We start from the raw sequence: 21282 nt of genomic DNA on the forward strand, positions 1-21282 counted from the left end.
AGATTGGCTATACCAGCTTGCATTCCCACCAGTATAGGAGGGTTCCACTTTCTTTGCATCCTCGCCAACATCTTTCATTTCCTGACTTGTTAATTTTAGCCATTGTAACTGGTATGAGGTGGTATCTCATTGAGGTTTTGATTTGTATTTCCCTGATGCCGAGTAATATTGAACACTTTTTCATGTGTCTGTTGGCCATTTGAATGTCTTCTTTGCTGAAATGTCTGTTCATGTCTTCTGCCTATTTCTTGATCATATTATTTGTTCTTTGGGTGTAAGTTCTTCATAGATTTTGGATATGAGCCCTTTATCTTATTTGTCATTTGCAAATATCTTCTCCCATTCTTTTGGTTGTCTTTTGGTTTTGTTGACTGTTCCTTTGCTGTGCAAAAGCTTTTGATCTTGACAAAGTCCCAGTAATTCATTTTTGCCCTTGCTTCCCTTACCTTTGGTGATGTTTCTAGGAGGAAGTTGCTGCGGCTGAGGTCGAAGAGGTTGCTGCCTCTGTTCTCCTCAAGGATTTTGATGGATTCCTGTCTTACATGTAGGTCTTTCATTCGTTTGAGTCTTTTTGTGTGTGTGGTGTAAGCAAGTGGTCCAGTTTCATTCTTTTGCATGTGGCTGTTTCCAATTTTCCCAACACCATTTGTTGAAGAGACTTCTTTTTTCCATTGGGCATTCTTTTCCTGCTTTGCCAAGATTAGTTGATCATAGAGTTGAGGGTCCATTTCTGGGCTCTCTATTCTGTTCCATTGATCTTTGTGTCAGTTTTTGTGCCGGTACCGTACTGTCTTGATGATGACAGCTTTGTAATAGAGCTTGACGTCTGGAATTGTGATGCCACCAGATTTGGTTTTCTTTTTCAACATTATTCTGGCTATTTGGGGTCTTTTCTGGCTCCATACAAATGTTAGGATTATTTGTTCCATTTCTTTGAAAAAAGCTGATGGTATTTGGATAGAGATTGCATTGAATGTGTAGATCACTGTAGGTGGCATAGGCATTTTCACAGTATTTGTTCTTATAATCCATTATTATGGAACATTTTCCCATTTTTGTGTCTTCCTCAATTTCTTTCATGGGTGTTCTGTAGTTTTCTGAGTACAGATTCTTTGCCTCTTTGGTTAGATTTTTTCCTAGGTGTCTTACAGTTTTGGGTGCAATTGTAAATGAGATTGACTCTTTGATTTCTCTTTTCTTCTGTCTTGTTGTTGCTGTATAGAAATGTAACTGATTTCTGTGCATTGATTTTATATCCTGACACTTTACTGAATTCCTGTATGAGTTCCAGCAGTTTGGAGTGGAACCTTTTGGGTTTTCCACATAAAGTATAATATCATCTGCAAAGAGTGAGAGTTTACTTCTTTGCCGATTCAGATGCCTTTTATTTCTTTTTGTTGTCTGATTGCTGAGGCTAGGACTTCTAGTATTCTGTTGAATAGCAGTGGTCATAGTGGACAGCTCTACCGTGTTCCTGACTTTAGAGGAAAAGCTCTCAGTTTTTCCCCATTGAGACTGATATTTGCTATAGGCTTTTCCCATATGGCTTTTATGATATTGAGGTGTGTTCCATCTTTCCATCTCTTTGAAGAGTTTTGATCAAGAAAGGATGCTGTATACTGTCAAATGTTTTTTCTGCATCTATTGAAAGGATTGTATGGTTCTTGTTCTTTCTTGTATTAATGTATTGTATCATATTGATTGACTTGCAGATATTGAACCAGCCTTTTAGCCCAGGAATAAATCCCACTTGGTCATGGTGAATCATCCTTTTAATGTACTGTTGGATCCTGTTGGCTAGTATTTTGGTGAGAATTTTTGCATCCATCTCCATCAGAGTTATTGGTCTATAATTCTCCTTTTTGATCGGGTCTCTGTTTTTGTGATCAAGGTAATGCTGGCCTCATAAAATGAGTTTGGAAGTTTTCCTTCCATTTCTATTTCTTGGAATAGTTTCAGGAGAATAGGTATTAATTATTCTTTAAATGTTTGGTAGAATTCCCCTGGGAAGCCGTCTGGCCCTGGGCTCTTGTCGGTTGGGAGATTTTAATTACTGTTTCAATTTCCTTACTGGCTACGGGTCTTTTCAGGCTTTCTATTTCTTTCTGGTTCAGTTTTGATAGTTTATACATCTCTAGGAATGCATCCATTTCTTCCAATTTGTCTAATTTGCTGGCGTATAGTTGTTCCTAATATATGTTCTTGTAATTGTTTGTATTTCTTTGATGTTGGTTGTGATTGCTCCTCTTTCATTCATGATTTTATTAATTTTGGTCTTTTTTCTTTTTGATAAGTCTGACCAGGCAGTTAACAGTTTTATTAATTCTTTCAAAGAACGAGCTCCTAGTTTCATTGATCTGTTCTACTGTTCTTTTGGTTTCTCTTTTATTGATTTCTGCTCTGATCTTTGTTTTTTCTCTTCTCCTGCTAAGTTTAGGCTTTATTTGCTGTTCTTTCTCCAGCTCCTTTAGGTGTAGGGTTGGGTTGTATATTTGAGAACTTTCTTGTTTCTTGAGAAAGGAGGGGGAGCATTTTAGTGACTTAGTGATTTGATATGGTTTGGGGTGGGGAGGATCTTTAATTGACCCAACTTTCTGGCTTGATTCTAGGTACTTGATGCTTTCATTAACTAGTTGTGTTGATTTTTGAGATTGTTTCTGACATCCAGCAATGTCTGTGAGGCAGGCAATAGGATATGAAGTTTGGGATAGCACACCACTGGCGAGTTGTCAGTATGAACTACAAGACACACTTACATATGTAGCCTGAGTAATAATGGTCTAGAAAAAGAAGGAGCTCTGCGGAACATGGATGTTTAAGGCTGGGGAAGAAGAGAAGAGAGCTGGGAAAAATCAGTGTCAAACTGAAGAGTTGGTGTTAAAGAGGAAATTTGGCAATAAAAAGGCCATTATTTTTGTGTGTGTGTGTGTGTTTTAAGGAAAACATAACAAGTAAGAAAATGGGCTTATCTTTTTTTTTTTTTTTTTTTTTAAGATTTTACTTATTTATTTGACAGAGACACAGAGAGAGAGGGAACACAAGCAGGGGGCGTGGGAGAGGGAGAAGCAGGCTTCCCGCAGAGCAGGGAGCCTGATGTGGGGTTCTATCCCAGGACACTGAGATCATGACCTGAGCCAAAGGCAGACGCTTAATGACTGAGCCCCCCAGGTGCCCTGTAAATAGTTTGTCTTTAACCAGCTGTTAGCATAGATGTTTCGGTACATGTTACCTGCAGGGCTTTCTGTTGGACAGTTCTTCCTCAGCCAGGAACTCCAGAACTCCACTGACACTTCTTCCACATCCAGAACTCCACTGACAGTTTTACAGCAGATCTAACAATGACCTTTAATCCTTTCCAAGTTAAATTTAATAAAACCAGATGGTAGAAATTCTGGATCCAATCCCAGAAGTTCTGAATCATTGAGCCCAGGGATTTTAATTTTTTATAAGGATATTTCTGATTGTCTAAGGAACACTCATGTGTAGGTAGGTGCTAGAGCCCTTCATTTTGTTTAATTGCAAGAGAACAGGACTTTATTATGGTGAACATTAAAGTACAATTGTGATGGAGAGATTGGCAACCATGGAAACCTGGCTGGAGCTTTCCACAGCACTGGTCTGTTTGTGGGGGTGAGGTGGGGGTGGGCACAGCGCCACCATCTGGTGTAATATGTTAGAGATGGAAATCAGCTATCTTACAGGTTTTGTGGCAGATGCCCCTGGTGCCCTGCAACAGACTCTCCTGGTCTACACTGATTTCAACCCAGACTCAGGTTTCCAGTTTCTCACTTCACTCTAAGTCTCACCAACACTTTTGTCTCTTTTCTGCTTCAGGACCTTCAAGCCCAGCAAAAGAAGGAGGGAGGCTGATATTCTGTGCAGCCTTTAAGTACGGGACAAGAGCCCGTACCTAATTGTTGTGCTTCCTTCAGGGGTTCCACAGACTTGTTCCCCATGCCCCAGAAGTCACCCTGTTTGTATCCAATGACCTCACTGGCTTTTCTCCTTCCCAGTTCTCACGTCTGTTCCCTGGGATCATCTCCTATTTTAATACTGCTAAAACCCTGTCCGCTAGCAATGTGTCAGTTGAGCTGACTTAACAGGTTAATGAATTCAAACAAAGCCTTCCATAATTACATTAGTTTCTTCTTAATGTCCCTCCCTATCAATAATAGCACCTAAAATAATGTGTGGGGGAAGAAGGCGAAGAGAACATACTGTGCAGTGCAGAACGGCACACACATTGCTGAAGTTTAAATTTATTCACAGACACTCTGTAATGAGATCATTTTGTGAGAATTTATTGGATTTTTCAACAACCTCCATTTCTTTTTTCACTTAGAGAAGAGTTGAAGGGAATATGAAAAACCAGAAAATCATTTACACAGAAAGTTAACACTAGGTATTTCTTTTTATTAATTAATCTGCTTTTTTAATATGTATTCATCTTGTTCTTGAATTCTCAGTGGGTCTTTTTGTAAAACATAAATATACAAATGATAGAAAACTAATAAAAATGCTATACTGCAGGAAAGGGGGGACATCACAGATTTAGGATAGAAATTGGGAAAAGTCATCAACAAACCAGTCTAGTCTATATCAGGGATATCTATGAAAAGATTCTTTGTCTTGAATGCAAGATTTTTCTTCACTTCGCTAGAAGATATTCAGATTCTTGTTTCTTCTTTTAGCTGAGCCCAGACTCAAGAAATTAAGAGTTGAAAGGTGAAGAAACTTGTCCTGGATGATCACTTTCATCCTTGACAACTAGAATTAATATCTGAAAGCAATTATCATAGAGGCTGACATGTTACAGGCACTCACTAAATGTTATAAGGTGAACAATAGAGGAATATGACAAGTTACCGAATTTGTGTGTCCTAGACTGGTGTCTCCACAGGTGAGAGTAGGGAAACTCTATATGCTTAGACTTGTGGGGGCTTTTGCGCCAACCTTTGATTGTTGATGTTTATTTTATAGGTTTATTTTGTAGGAGGCCAGGCATCCCTACAAAACACTTTTTCTCAATTCTGGTAACAATGACTATTTTACTGTAAAAATTGATGAGATCATTAGTTATTTTAGTATTCTAACCCCTCTGTCAACATTTCAAGTCAGACCCAGAGAGGAAATGACTTATCCAAAGTAAACTCACAAAGTCTAGCTAATTAATGGTACAGCAAGGACTAAAACACACATGTATGTGTGTAATCACATGTAATCATCTTTCTAATTTATAAGATGGCTCCCATCTCTTCCAGCCTTGGTCAGGGAATAAAATGGCATTTGAACTAGTTCAAAATGGCTTTTAGACTTAATCAGGATTATGGGTTCTATATTTAAGGCATTTGGAGGAAATTTGATAGTTGAGCTTATATAAATAGATGATTTAGAAAATCAAGACTAGAGGCAATCAGGGACGCCTGGGTGGCTCAGTCAGGTAAACATCTGCCTTCGCCTCGGGTCATGATCCCAGGGTCCTGGGATGGAGCCCCGCAGTGGGCTCCCTGCTCAGTGGGGAGCCTGCTTCTCCTCTCCCTCTGCCTGTTCTGCCTGCTGCTTCTCCTGCTTGTGCTCTCTCTTTCTGACAAATAAAATCTTAAAAAAAAAAAAAAAAAAAAAAAAGACTAGACACGCCTGGGTGGCTCAGCTGTTGTAGTATCCAACTCTGAATATCAGCTCAGGCCATGATCTTAGGGTTGTGAAATCACATCTTGTGTTGGGCTCCCTGCTCAGTGAGATTTGGCTTGAAATTCTCTCTCCCCCTTCCCTCTGCCCATCTCCCTGCTTACGCATGTGCATTGCACTTTCTTGCTCTGTAGCTCTCTCAAATAAATAAAATCTTAAAAAAAAAATCAGGACTGGTAGATGGGCAAAGTACATAAACAGGTGAAAAATTATAAACATCTAAAATAGTCAATAGTAAGAGAAAAGCTTAGAAAGCAGCACAATATTTTGACAGACTGCAGCCAATAAAATGCTAGCTGTGATGACTTAGAAATAGTGTCAGTCCACTAGGGATTCTGGCCAGTTCTTTTAATCTTTTCCTTCTATACTGTACCTTGTATTTGGAAGCTTTCAGTAAGTTATTTATTTTTTTTTAACATTTAAAGGACCAATTTTATGTAAGAATGTTAACTAATGTCAGTTTCTGAAATTCACTGTCTATTCAGCCTCAAATTTACCAATTTATTTTCTGGCCTGTACACCACAAAAAGTGGTTTGCTCTTGTTATTCTTGATCTGTATATTAAAAACAGGCTGAAATGAGAGTTGGTATGGTAAAGATTTAATGACCTGACAAAATGTTTCTATTACTAGCTAGAACTCTCCGAGATTACATGTTAAAAAAAAACTTTTCGAAGAACAAAGGTACTATTTTAATCAAATACGTATTTCTTTCCTGTAGAGCCTCTGTTATGCACCTAAAGCCATACTGGAAACTCCAGAAGAAAGTGCGACCTCCGGAAATCAGCAAGGAAACTCCGAGAACTCCTATGAGCCACGAAGAAGCTATAAATGATGAAGAATGCAAAGCTAGCTACATGAAACCAAGTGTCTTTCCTTCACCCTCTCTTGGTAAAGCATCATCTCGAAAGCCTTTTGGGATTCTTTCTCCAAATGTTCTGTGCAGCATGAGTGGGAAGAGTCCTGTAGAGAGCAGCTTGAACGTTAAAACCAAGAAGAATGCACCATCTGCGACCATCCACCAGGGTGAAGACGGGGAAGGGCCGCTTGATATCTGGGCTGTTGTGAAACCGGGAAATACCAAGGAGAAAATTGCATTCTTTGCAGCCCACCAGTGTAGCAATAGGATAGGATCTATGAAAATAAAAAGCTCTTGGGATATTGATGGGAGAGCTACTAAAAGAAGGAAAAAATCAGGGGATCTTAAAAAAGCCAAAATACAGTTAGAAAGGATGCGGGAGGTGAACAGCAAGTGCTACCTGCCCGAGCCCTTTGCGTGCGGCATTGAGCACTGTTCTGTGCATTATGTCAGTGACAGTGGCGATGGCATCTATGCCGGGAGGCCTCTGTCAGTCATCCAGATGGTCGCCTTCCTTGAGCAGAGAGCCAGTGCCCTGCTAGCTACTTGTACGAAAAACTGCCCCAGCGCGCCTGCTGTGCTGAGGCTTCCCGGGCCGCCCAGAGGCGTGCTCCCAGCCTCCGAGCCCTTTCCTGCTCCAGGAGCTTGTGAGGAATCCACGGAAAGAGGAAGTCCTGAGGTCGGCGAGCCGCAGAGTGAGCCAGTCCGTGTGCTTGACATGGTAGCCCGGCTGGAGTCCGAGTGCCTGAAGCGGCAGAGCCAGCGCGAGCCTGGGAGCCTCTCAAGGAATAACAGCTTCCGTCGAAATGTGGGCCGGGTGTTGCTGGCGAATGGCACTCCGGCTGATGGAGGCAAAGCTAACAAAGGCGCCTTGGAGGCACCAGACACGCAGGTGAATCCTGTGGGGTCTGTAGCTGTGGACTGTGGCCCCTCACGAGCGGACCGTTGTTCTCCCGAGGGGAATGAGGCATGGGACAGTGCTCCCCGGGGCTGTCCCCCGCTGCCAGCAAGTGTGAATTTCCTCACAGACAGTGCGGAGTTTGAGCCAGATCAGCACAGTGCTATGAAGAACGGCAGTCGGTATGATGTGGAAATGACAGAGGAACTTGCCGGGTCACCTTTTCCTCCTCACACCTGCTCTCAGGCCACGGAGTCGCGCACCGATGCTGTTGATTGTATGAGCGGAGAGCTCGTGCCGCTTCCGAGCCAGGATCCCCAGCAGAGAAAGAAGGAATCTTTGTGCATTAGTATCACTGTGTCCAAGGTGGAGCAGGGCCAGCCTTCTAGTTTAAAGCCCTGTGAAGACCCACTTCCAGGGATGTTGTTTTTTTTGCCACCTGGTCAGCACCAGTCAGACTGCTCCCAGTTACGTGAAGGCACAAGGGAGTCTCCTGAGGCCGGCCGGCTTCGAGATGCTGCGGAGGGCGACAGCGCCTCTGAGGACAAAAGTGTTTCCGCTGATGCATTTGTCCTGCCAGCCTCTCCTGTGGAAACTACGTTACCGGTGCTTGAGACATCCAGTTGGAAGAAGCAAGTGTCTCATGACTTTCTGGAGACCAGGTTTAAAATCCAGCAGCTTTTGGAGCCTCAGCAGTACATGGCATTTCTGCCCCACCACCTCATGGTGAAAATCTTCAGGTTACTTCCCACCAAGAGCTTAGTGGCTCTCAAGTGTACCTGCTGCTATTTCAAGTTTATCATCGAATACTACAACATCAGGCCGGCAGATTCCCGCTGGGTGCGAGATCCTCGATACAGAGAGGACCCTTGCAAGCAGTGCAAGAAGAAATACGTGAAGGGGGACGTGTCCCTGTGCCGGTGGCATCCCAAACCCTATTGCCAGGCATTGCCCTATGGGCCAGGGTACTGGATGTGCTGCCACCGGTCTCAGAAGGGCTTCCCCGGCTGTAAACTGGGGCTTCACGACAATCACTGGGTTCCTGCTTGCCACAGCTTTAATCGGGCAATCCATAAGAAAGCGAAGGGGACCGAAGCTGAAGAGGAGTACTGAAGTCTGGAGAGGTGACAAAAGGACAGATTTTTAAAATGGCGAAACACCACCTAGATCTACCATTCAAGTGAATGTTGCCTCTCAAAGCCCTCACTCCAGGAGAATCTGTACTTCCTCCAGCAGGACGGCCATTGATTGCTCAGGCATTTTTTTAAACTCTTGCTTTATGAGCTCTACAAGGAAACTGGTCTCATTGTTTTAGAGTGGCGCCTCCCTTTGGTCCAGGGTGGTATCCCACAATTTGATTCACTTGCCTGTGAATATGCCTGTTCTCCCAAATCAAATCCACCCCCAAAGGATGAAGACTTGCCACCATCGAGGACATTCAGAAGAGTTCATTGCAGACTATGCAGGCAGTCCCCCGAAAGGGGTTCCAGAAATGTTTTAAGCACTGGCACCATATTTGAAATAAGCAAATAGCATCCTATGGAAATAAGAGCAGCACTCTTGGATGAAAAGTGTGCTTACAAAGGAAAAGTCAGGCACCTTACCTTAGCCCTTGTATGCTTGATCTGTGAGATTGAAGTTTGTGGTTGGAGATGGATTTCATGCCCTGTGGTGTTTACAGTGTATATAATGGTTGTGTTTTCATAGGGCTATGAAAGTGCACATTAAACCCGAGCGCCTTTACCTTAGATGAGTGCTTTTGGCCCCTCTGTAAATAACACTATTAAATCCAGTTGTATATAGTGGACAGCAGACTGAACATAATCCCCACAATGCAGCTAGGATAGTGTTGCGGCTACAGTTGTGTGGTTTTTTTTTTTTTTTTTTAATTGTCTCGTCTTAAATTTGTACATCCTGTATAAAATATGAATGTTTCCCAAATAAACTATGAATGTTTCCTGTATAATATATGAATGTTTCTGAGAAGAAACTCTAAAATAGTTAAGAGGTTAACCTGTTGAAGATACCAAATAATGGTTTAACTGGACAACCTTATAATTAGCATAGAGAACAATCCTGTTATATTTTAGTGATCCATCAAGAATGAGAAGATATTATATAGTCAGATTATAACATTCTTGTCTACTTTACTCTTTGTCTGGTTACAAATTTTTTTTTTTAACTTCAATAAAAACGCATCTTAAATGGAACCGGAGTTGATTTTTTTTTCCCTCCTTTTTTGAGGTAATTAATAATGGAGAACTATGTTGTGAATTGAATCGTAAGAATTAAAAAAATTTTTGAGTTGTTAGGGGATGGGGGAGAGAAAATTGTTTTTCTGCTGCGGAAAAAAGACCATCTTAACGTTATGAGCTTACATTTTTGTAACACTTTATGCTTATTTTGAATTTGTTGTCTTCCCAGTACCTGCTGCATCTCCTGTTGGAGGATGTTCTCACAGCTTGTCTAGGCATGACTAGTTAATCACTAAGAAGTCAGTGAGGATATGACCACCTAAATCTGTGGTCATGTAATGCTGGGTGGGGATGGAAGGTATTGGGCCCCAGAAGCTCCTGAGAAGGACCTAAAAACTAGGTCGTTTTGAAATCCGGTACCTATCAGAACCCATCAGGTTCCCGCTGTGGAGAAGCATGATGAATGTTCCAGGGGGGAGCTGAGGGGGAAGTGGTGAGTGCAGGCTGTCATGGCCCCGAAGGACAGTTAAAGGTTGAGTATGCTCTGGCTAGGTCAGCCAAGCAGAGTGGGACAGAATGGTGCCAGGTGGAGCAAGGGTCACCTGTGGCGGAGGTGTTGGGTGGCCACGGAGCGGCTTCCACGCTGGAATCCGCCTTGGGCTCTTCTGCCGCTTGTGCCCCTTATCGGTAGGCAAGCTGCTCCTCCCTGAAAAGGCAGGATACTAACACTGAAAAGTGTCTCTCAATGGTCTGACCCTGTCAGGCAATGATAAGGATGCCTCTGACCACACTCGGCCAGAGCCTGTGACCCACAACAAGGAGAGGCTGAGAAGAGCTCACCTCTCCGTCGTGGTGTCTGTGCCCTTCCTCACGTCTTGCCCCAGCGGAGGGAGGTATGTGGGAAATGCTTTTCAGTTGAGTGTCCTGGGCTGAAGTTTCCAGTGCCTGCCCTCCTCCCCTGTGATTTGCTTTAGACTGGCAGTCTCTGCACGCCTTCCTGCTAGCTTTGTCATGGCTCATGACTTAGGATTAAAGCAGATCTGCACGCACAGGATTTCGAGTACAGCTGGGCAGGTGGGAAGCACCGGAAAACACCGCTGGCATTGTTACTGGGTGTCGGGTCTACCTTTGCCCAGGTAGGAGCACAGCATAAAAAATTGTTTGGTTGGTTTTCCCAAGTCAGCCATTCCGGATCTGGTTTTCGCATGGGACACAAAGCCATAACTCAGGGCTGCCTGAAAGCAGAGGAAGGGTAAGAATGCCCCAACCCCATCTTGGCATGTGATCCTCAGGAGCCTTGGAAATCAATGACGATGACCTCCCTGCCTTTTTTTTTTTAAAGATTTTATTTATTTGACAGAGATCACAAGTAGGGATAGAGGCAGGCAGAGAGAGAGGGAGGAAGCAGGCTCCCCGCTGAGCAGAGAGCCCGATGTGGGGTTCGATCCCAGGACCCTGAGACCATGACCTGAGCCGAAGGCAGAGGCTTAACCCACTGAGCCACCCAGGTGCCCCTGACGACGACCCCTTTTGAACATTGCGGCCAGACCCTGTTCCCAGTGCTGTCAGAGAATGATGGAGGATTTTAGCAGGTGGCACCCCCTCCCTGCTCTTGCTGTAGACTAGTGTGACTTCTCTCTTCGGGGAAAGACGCTGTGCTTCAGAGCCCCCTAGTGCCAAGCTTCTGAAAACAGTCAGCCTTGCAGCACTCCCTGCTTTCCTGCACTGCTGTAGAATCGTAGACTTGCAAGAAAGGAAGGAACCATATGGACACCAGGACTCTAGCCTCCTACCTGCCCTGGGGACCCAAAGAAGACTTCCACCTTTCGGCTTTTGTTCAGAGGCTTTGATGTGCCTGACCTAGTTTTCCTGTCCTACCATTAGAAAAAAATCAGAGAAGTCTGGAAGTCAGAGAGCCCTCTGCCCCTGTCTCTGGGACAGTTTGGCTTTGTCCCCTACTCAGCGGATGACATCAGATATCCAAGGCAGGGAGGAATTGGAAATGGGAAAAGGGCAAAGGTAAAAAAATTGTTTTCAGGCCTTATCAAAATGACTCGCATTAAAATGGCCATGTGAAAGGATCCTTCCAAACTGACCACATACCCCGCCTGAGCATATTGTTAGCTCTGTGTTCAGGGGCACCTCTTCTGGGAGTGCCCTGCCCTACCCCACCCACCTCACTGAGCTGCCGTCTGACGTCGGCTGCCACTGTCCCATCTTGCGCGTCGATCTTGCTCCTGACTACTCTAGGTTCAGAGCGAGTAGCTCCGTCCCGCCATCCTCTCTGTGCCTCACACATGGTACGTGCTGCTGGTGACCGTCTCACTGTGATGGGTGCTGGTGAGTTCTGATGGCCCTGAGTGATGCTGTAATTTTCCATCTGAAGTATGAGAATGCCGAAGTGGGGAGGATTCTAGCTGGTCCCATGGGGGCGTTCTTGGTTAGGGACGTTCGCACAGCAGCCCCGAGTCTGCTGGGTAACTGTCCTGCATTTGATACGATCTGGCCTCTGTTGCCGGTGGCTCTCCTGACCACAGGATGCTTTGGGCCTTGTGGCTGCAGAAGGCTGTGGGCTGATGGTTATGCATGATCTAGGAGCTCTGTTTCTGGGCTCTGTTCAATTATCCCTTCTAACTCGGACTTGTAAGGGCGTCTCTGCCTACCTGTCTGGACTAGCCTTGGAGACTTTTTATTACATGGGTATTCCCAGGCATCTTCCACACCTTTCACTGCCTTCATTCTTAGCAGACTGGCAGTTTATCCTCTCCTTTGTCCCACAGAAAGAGCGTACCTCAAAACCAGAATGAAGCCCGTCTGCGCCAAACTTCTGGCTCTATACGGCGGGCGGCACTAGTAAGACTCTCCCTGTCAGGTACCATTGAAATGCTTGGTCTCCTGTGCACATTGCCTGGCATTTGGAGAAGCTGATCTTTTCTATCCCTGTTTTCCCTCTGGGTTCAAACGAGCTAGTGTTGCAATCTTTGTGAGTTGGTAAAAGTACCTCTGTGGGAAATGTGCAATCCCTTCTATTGACGTTCATGCTGTTCCGGAGTTTGTGGCCATAGCTGGTGTTTGCACAACCTCATGGGAAGAGCAAACATCCTTGTGGTCGTGCTCCCTTGGGTGACTTCCAGTGTATTTATGCCTAAGCAAACCCAGTCAGGCAGCACCCCTATTCTGGGTGGCTCATTTGACTTTGGTGTTCTCTTAGAGGAGCAGAGCCACTAGTGTTGGTAGCTGGGGAGTCATGAACAGAGAGGTGACCGTCTCTTAAAATGCAACGAGCCTGGTGAGAGGTGATGCTCCTCTAAAAACCAAAATGAGCCCCCCTCAAAGGCCCTCCTGTTCACGCTTTAGTGAGCAGAGAAAGGCCTCAGGACAAGTTGGTTTGGGGACAATCTGTTTCAGATTCTCTTTGGAACAATGAAACACAGCAGGAATTAAGTTCTAAGGTTGGCATTTAGGGGGGAGATGGGATATGGCTGAATTACTCTTGGAAATCCTTTGAGTCCATCACCCAGTAGAGAATGATCTAGGCCCTGCATGGTGGTGGGAAATGTGTAGGGCTTGAGAGAGGAGGTGTTCTTGCGGAGGCTGAGCTCAGCAGAAACTGACTTGAGGAATGGCACAGCCCATCTCCCAGTTCATCAGGGCAGTATCACCTGTGCTGCTTAAATGACTTCCTTTCTGCCCACCACCCCCGAACAGTTGATCTATGAACTGGCATCTTCAGGTGTCTATTAAGTAGTATGAAGAGCATGATGCAGTTCTTCAGAAAGTCACCACTCAGTAAAATGTGGAGAGCAAGTTTGTATTTGTGTCAGTCTTCGTCTGGTAGGAGGTGAGATGTCCCATTTGCTCAACAGTTTGCAGTCCAGTGGGAGTAGGGGTGAAGCCAGGCCTGGCCCACCAGTCTTCCCCATCCTGGGACTCAGCTCTTGGCTTTCAGTCTGGTCATCCTCAGCAAGCCTCTGGAGGCAGCCGGGCAGGGTTTTCCTGCAGGGCACGGAGCCTGCCAAGGACAGCTCTTGCATTTCAGCCCCGGCTCACTCCTCCTTAAGTAGAGGTGGTAATGACACTGCCCCAGGACGCAGCTAGGACCTCTCCCACTCCCTCTTTCCCGGGGCCAGTAGTCTTGGCTTAAGGCCCCTCAATTTGTTCTGGTCTGTGCTCTGCAGAGGGTCTCAAGAGGAAACGGAGAGGGGAGAGGGGCACACCCAAAATGAGCGAATTCAAGGAGGACTTATTCTAAGGGTGTAGGTATAGGGGCAAGCCTTCTCCAGTATATTTGTGGCTCAGGGCAAGAATACCAGTGTGACCTTTTGCAGATCCCCTCTTCTCTGGCTCCCCATCTTTTTTCACATTGATTACATGTTGAAATAATATTTTGGGGTATTTTGAATAAAATATAAAAATTTTTACCTATCTTTTTAATGAGACTAATAAAATTTAGTCACATGCAAATTCCATTATTTCCACTGGACGGTGCTGATTCTGATTCAGGGGTGTCCAAACTCCTACATTTTTAAAATACACATACACAGAGACTCATTTATAATCCCATCTTTTAAAAAATGTTTATTGGAGGGTAGCTGACAATGTTTTATTAGTTTCAGGTGTGCAACGCAGTGATTCAGCAATTGTATACGTTACTCAGGGCTCACCACAGGTAAGTCTACTTACCATCTGTCACATACAGTGCTATTGCAGTATTCCTCCCTGTGCTGTACCTTCCGTTTCTGTGACTGCATTTTAAGTAAGCTCTATGCCCAGTGTGGGGCTTGAACTCACGACCCTGAGTGAGTTGTATGCTCTACAGACTCAGTCAGCCAGGTGCCCCTGTGACTTACTGACTGGTAAGTCTGTATCTCCTCATCACCTTCATCTGTCTCATCCATCCCCTCTACCTCTCTGTCAACCACCATTTCTGTGTGTTCATTTTTTCCAGATCCCACATATAAGTGAAATCATGGTATTTGTCTGATTTCATTAATGTAATACCTTCTAGGTCCATCCATATTGTCACAAAAGGCAAGATCTTGTTCTTTTTTATGGCTGAGGAATACTCCATTGTGTATACAGACCGTACCTTCTCTGTTCATCAGTTAGTGGACATCTGAATTGCTTCCATATGTTGGCTATAGTAAATAACACTACCATAAACACAGGGTACCTCTATCTTCTTGAAACTAGTGTCTTCATTTTCTTTGGGTAAATACCCAGTAGTGGAATTACTGGATCGTATGGTAATTCTATTTTTACTTTTTGAGGAACTTCCATACTGTTTTCCACAGTGGTGCTACCAATTTACATTTCCACCCAACAGTGCCCGAGGGTTTCCTTTTCTCCACATCGTCACCAGCACTTATTTCTTGTCTTTTTTATGTTGGCCATTATGATTGGAGTTGAGGTGATATCTCATTGTGGTTTTGATTTGCATTTCCCTGAGATGAGTCATGTTGAGGGTTTTTTCATGTGTCTGTTGGTCATCTGTCTGAAGATTTTAAGTAAGCTCTACACCCAGTGTGGGAAACTCACAACCCAGAGATCAAGAGTTACATGCTCCACTGCCTGAACCAGCCAAGTAGTCCTTTCCCTGTCTTCTTTAGAAAAAATATCTATTCAGGTTGGGATTTGGATTGGGTTTTTTTGTTTGTTTGTTTGTTTGTTTTTGGTGTTGAGTTGTATAAATTATATTTTGGATACTAACCCCTTATTGGATTTATCATTTGTTAATGTCTTCTCCAATTCAATAGGTTACCGTTATGTTTGTTCATAGTTTCCTTTGTTATGCAAAAGCTTTTTATTTTGGCGTAGTCCCCAAATCCCATACTGTGTATGTGTTCTTTGAGTTTTATGGTTTCGTCTTGCATTTAGGTCTTAACTCCATTTTGAGTTTTCCTGTGTATGGTATAAGAAAGTGGTCCACTCTCAGTAGCTGTCCAGTTTTCCCATTTAGAAACTGTCTTTTCCACATTGTATATTCTTGCCTCCTTGATAACATAGATGAATTGACCATATACAGGTGGGTCTATTTCTGGCCTCTTTATTCTGTTCCACTGATCTGTTCTGGTGCCAGTACCATCATATTTTAAGTACTACAGCACTGAAGTCTATCTTCAAGTCTGGGGTTTATGATACCTTCAGCTTTGTTTTTCTTTCTCAAGACTGCTTTGGCTATTCAGGGTCTTTTGTGGTCCATACAAATTTTAGGATTATTTGCTCTTTTTTTTCCCCAGGGTATTTTCTCCCCAGATCCTCGGAGTGTGCTGTTGGTGGCTTTCTCTCATTGAGCATTTCACAGCTGAAGTTTAGAGGACTTCCCCAAAGCCCACTCCATTTCGCTGATGTAAGCTTTAATGACCACTAAGGACAGAGCTATCATTCATGCTTCCCGTTTGGTTCACCCTGTTTCCTGCATCAGTCATGACGTAACTCTGGGGTATGCACTAGACAGGAGTGTGTTTTTAAGTGTAGAAGGGCAGTAGAAGGTAGGTAGGAGGAGCTGGAAGGGCAGTAGCCCTGAAGCACATGCCCTATTTGGGAACCCTTCTGTTTGCTAGCCTTGGTTCCTCCTGCTGCTGGACTGCAGGCAACAGTTCTGCCGTAATCATTCCTGGTATCCCTGTCTGCCTGCAGGTGGCCCCTCTATAACCTGAAAGGGGTAGAGGGCAGATTGGAGGGGGTGATTCTCCAAACTACTTGGTCCTCCTCTCAAACGAACAGATCCCCTCTAACCTCCGGTACTTCACTTTCTCTCTTGTCCTGAAAAGTCTGGGCAGACTCCAAAGGCAACCTCCTCACGGAGCTGTCTTTAAGGCACGGTGTCACTGTAAAGCAATTAGTTCTTCTCAGCTTACCAGAGACAGACCATTATTGTTAATCCACCATAAACTATAATTTGGGGGATTACCAGACCTTTTTCCTTACCTAGCAAAAAAATTCTTAAAAAATTACCCTACAGGGTGCCTGGGTAGCTCAGTGGGTTAAGCCGCTGCCTTCGGCTCAGGTCATGATCCCAGGGTCCTGAGATCAAGTCCCGCATTGGGCTCTCTGCTCAGCAGGAAGCCTGCTTCCCTCTCTCTCTCTGCCTGCCTCTCCGTCTACTTGTGATCTCTGTCAAATAAATAAAATCTTTTAAAAAAAATTACCCTATAATTTGTATAAATTATTCCAGAGTTAAATTTCATTTTTGTAGGGGCGCCTGGGTGGCTCAGTGGGTTAAAGCCTCTGCCTTCGGCTCAGGTCATGATCCCAGAGTCCTGGGATCGAGCCCCACATCGGGCTCTCTGCTCAGCAGGGAGCCTGCTTCCTCCTCTCTCTCTGCCTGCTTCTCTGCCTGCTTGTGATCTTTGTCTGTCAAATAAATAAATAAAATCTTTAAAAAAAAAAATTCATTTTTGCTACCCTCAGTGTATCAATAGAAATGAGTAATCAGAGCTTGAAAAAGACACACATATTAGTAAAGTACTGTTAAAAGATTTATTGCAATAATACAATAAAAGTTTAGAAAACATTTGTTATGACTCAAACTGGTTTGGAAGTCGCAGAGTATGGGAAATTCCTGCAACATTACACCACAAGGAGATTCTCAGACACTGTGGTTCTTTTAAAAACAGCATGGCCCTGAATGTTCTTTCCCAAATTATTGATACATGAATCCTTAAGTGAATCCTGTCCACATACCCAATGTTAACATACAGTTTTTCCCTTTAATTTACAGATGTGCAAAACTTCTCCTATAGTCCATCCCAAAAAAGAAGTCTTTAATACACCATTTTAAGCAGTCTATTTGGTGCCTGTAGGTTTTTATTAGTATTACCTTGTTTCAACAAATCATTTTATATGGAAAACATGACCCAAGTTCTATGGCTTTTGTTTAAAAAAAAAAATACCAGCTTCAGTTTTTTAAAGAGCTGTTTACATATGGTTCTGGCACCTACATGAAAGATTTTAATGAGCAGCAAGGAGAGTAGGAAAAAACAGTGGTTGAAATGTGTATTTAAGAATATTTACAGAGTGGATCCAGTGCAAAATAATGAAAACCAAAATATCTCAGCAGTGTAAGCCAGTATGTTGGTGTTCCAAACCACTAAAGGGTTTGATCATTTAACCCTAAATAAAGTGCCTCTAGTTGATATAAAAAAAACAACAAAATATATTCTATCAATCCCTACTTCCTGTATCCTTTAAGTTTTGTTGACTTACTCTTTAGACAGGAGTTGTGATCTCTGGTTTCTATTCTTTACCGTAATCTCACACTCATGGTTTCTTCAGCAGCCTACGGGAGAGAAACCATGATAACTGTGCATCTTTTATAAGTCAATCTCTATCCCCAAGCCCCAAATCCGTCTTCCATCTTCTCTCAGCTTGAAACTAAACTCTTCTTGAGGGTTTGAAGTGCCTAGACAACCCTAACCTCATGGGATTTTAAGTTCATTTGGTATTTGTTCAAGTCTACGTACCCATTCCCTATGAACTTCCGACCTGGGTGGTACTACGCTAGCTCAGCCATCACGAAGCTGAGTACTGACACCAGCTACTAAGAACCCACATGGGGCAAAGCCAACAGTTACCTCCCTGAGTGGAAAATTCATAGAGTCAGGGAACTTGGAACTCCTGGATAGGAATAAACACCCTTCTTCTGCAACTCTACCAAACGTTAAATATACCAATAGCAAAAGCTATATAGCACCTCGGATTCGGAGGCAAAGTATCAACTATAATAATTACAAGAAGAAAAGAAGCTAGGGTAGGGTAGGTCTCTGAATGATTTATCTGAGGTACGGTCATGCTAATCACACTAACAAGATATGGTGATAATGCCTGTTAGAAATTTTTCCATAGGATTTCTTTTTGTAGTTGTTACATAGGAGTTTTTGCAATTATTAAAAATAAAAAACTACTTACACATCTGTACATAATGCCTCTCTACAGTTTTCTTGTGAGATTGTCACTAAGAGAATGACACGACGACACATTAGCTGAAAATGATCTCTTGGTGAGGGAAAACTCTGTCAGAGAAGAGTAGGATCAGCTGTGATTCGCTCTGCATTTCTGAGTGAAGGGAGTGTCCCTAGAGCAACAAAGACCTCTAAGAAAGCAAGCAGGATGGTTTTCCCTGGGAAAACCCGCCACCTACTGAATCCCTTAGAAAAAAACTGGGACACCAGAAGAATGACCAGAGGCCATTTAGTTAAGTGGCTTTTAACCTGTGCCCAGGCAGGCATTTAGCTTACATAAGGGAACCACCTTAATGACTTTTCACTCAAAAAAATAAGTTCAATTTCAAAATGCACATAGTATAGATGGTAGAATTCAATAACCTAGGTGAGAATGAATTTAATTCCTTTCAGAATATAAGAATATAGTTTTTAAATCTCCAGCCATACTTGCAGCTGGGATTTCTTCTGTTCATGGATGTGGGTCCAAAAATAAAGACCTTCATTTCTTTGGCGTGTGGGAGAAAGAAAAACAGGAATGTCTGACAAGCTACGACAGCAGCAGCATGAGTGAAATAACTTTATACTAGCCCCTCCCCATAAGCCCCTCCCAAACAAAACCAACATCCTTGACCTAAAAAACAAACATTGACCATATTCTAAAGAAATCAAGTATTTCAAATTGCCTGCTGGTGCTCCATACAAAAAATGATGGCATAAGCACAAACTCATATGAAACAGTTTTTATCTTTCAAGTCCTAATCATCAAGAATCACTGGCTTGTGATTCAACTTCTAAAACATAAAGTGTTCAGGAACAGTCTGGGCATCACAAGGACCAAAGTGTCAGCCTGCCTCTGCAGGCCCAGTGGCCCATGACCAAAGGGAGCCCAGGTGAATTTTCTGCTTCAGCAGACCAGCACACACACGCTCGTCTTCCACCGACACGGGTCTGGGCAGAGGGACCCCTGACCTAGCTGTTCTAGCATAAGCGTGTGGGTCACCCCATCGGCCATCTGATACATAGAAATGCTTGTCCTCCCTGCTTCAAAAAAAAAAACCAACAGTTTAACCTCTTTTTGTTCCAGGCACTATCTTAACGGAACACACAAAGTTTACTCGAGCGTAGCGGAAGAACAACTTTCTTGACACAAACCCGGTGCACTTCGAACGGTGCGCACTAGCGGTGTCCAGTGTAAGCCTTAAACCAGGAGGTCACCGAGGCGGCGGCGGACGAGATCATCCCGCCCGCACTGCTGCTCGCGATGGGCGGGGACACCTGGCTGCTCTGGCTCTGGGAGCCCTCCACGGGCTGGGAAGGGATATCACAGAAGCGGGGGCTCGGCAGGTTCTCCCAGTCCGTGCCCAGGTCTGTCTCCTCATCACTGACGCGCTCGTCGCCGCTCTCGTCTGATTCCCCAGCAGCGCTGGGGTCCACAAACTCCATGGACTCCTCCAGGTCAGCTCGCACTTCAAAGGGTCCCGACCTGCACGAGCACACAAGCAGCATTGTGACAACAGTGACACAGGCCTGCCGGGACCGAGGAGGTCCAGAGCCTGCACTGTACCCCCTGGTGGTCTGTAAAGGCAGATATTCACCCAGATAACTGCCCTGGGAGGAATGCACACCACCACGCGCCCACACTGTTCCTCGGTCCCCCGGCTCGACTGGTGGAGCTCCGGGACGCACAGAGACCAGCCGTCCTGGTCCCAGGGACGACTTCCTCTCTGAACAACTGCAGGATCCACGCATCTCGGGGGGACAGTCCCACCAACAACCGTCACTTGCTGTATGCACTGCTGTATCACTTGGTGGCACAAGTAATAAATGGTATAGAAAAAAAAAGTACAGCTGTTCTCTGCCTTATGGAAACTCCTCATTTCTACGTTCTTAGGACTCAAAAGAGCTAAGTGGCCCAGCTGTATGCATGTTAGCAGTGCTTCCTCGGACTGCTGCCAACAGCAGGCTCTGCACACATTTTCAGACATGATCACAGTTTTCTAGGGGCGCATTTATAACAGAATGAGCTATAACTATTAAGAATATAGTCATCTGGAATAATGCATATTTCTGCACTGTACTTTAGGAGAAAACTATTCCCCAAAGGTCCCTGATGACATCATCCTCTCCAAATTTAATAACCCTTCTCAGGCCTCACCCTCTGGGACAGCTGCTGCTGACCGCTGTGGCACCGCGTCAGCAAACCCCACCCAGGCCCGCTGCTGCTCCTCCCCCGCCCCCTTCCAAGTGCCCGTCCGCCCCTGCCTCTGGAGAGCCCGGCTACACTCGCTCCGGGCAGGCAGTCCTCCCACAGCCCCCGGCTCTTCTCCCAGGATTTTCCTGGAGCCAAGGCCCTCCAGCTGCCCCTTTCTCTCCACCATTGCCCCCACGATAAGGACATATGCCTCTGATAATGACTTTGGGGGAAATGATAGGGGTTAGCAAAAATAAAATGAGATATCCTAGAATGGGTAGAGCTTGCCATTTTAGTCTGTCTAAAATTCTTTATGGCCTTAACAATGACAAAAGCCTAGCACTGGCCTCCAGTGTACCTCACCAGGCCTGCACCTTCCAGCTCACTTTCTCCTGGGTCAAGTAGCCTTTGTTCCTCCAAGACAACCTTGCATCCTGGCTGTACCAGCAATAGTTAACAGCGAACATTTCTGTCCCAGGCACTGTTTTTAGGGCTTTACCTTAAATT

The 21282-nt window shown here is 44.4% G+C and overlaps 2 protein-coding genes across 7 annotated transcripts in view; one reads left to right on the top strand and one right to left on the bottom strand.

Moving 5' to 3' along the window:
• FBXO34 (F-box protein 34) overlaps positions 1–9654 on the top strand; it is a 135066-nt gene extending 125412 nt beyond the window's left edge. For all 6 annotated transcript variants that reach the window (XM_032344290.1, XM_032344289.1, XM_032344294.1 and 3 more), the window contains one exon: positions 6409–9654. In XM_032344290.1, coding sequence (XP_032200181.1) covers positions 6419–8557 — 2139 coding nt within the window. In that variant the 5' untranslated portion in view covers positions 6409–6418 and the 3' untranslated portion in view covers positions 8558–9654. The remainder of the gene's footprint in view (positions 1–6408) is intronic.
• A 7453-nt stretch (positions 9655–17107) lies between these two features.
• Positions 17108–21282, bottom strand: part of ATG14 (autophagy related 14) — a 36851-nt gene continuing 32676 nt past the window's right edge. The window contains exon 10 of the mRNA XM_032344295.1: positions 17108–20067. Within this exon, the coding sequence (XP_032200186.1) occupies positions 19761–20067 (307 nt within the window). The 3' untranslated portion in view covers positions 17108–19760. The remainder of the gene's footprint in view (positions 20068–21282) is intronic.

Source organism: Mustela erminea, chromosome 5 (genome assembly GCF_009829155.1).
Source record: "Mustela erminea isolate mMusErm1 chromosome 5, mMusErm1.Pri, whole genome shotgun sequence".
Lineage (NCBI taxonomy): Eukaryota > Metazoa > Chordata > Mammalia > Carnivora > Mustelidae > Mustela > Mustela erminea.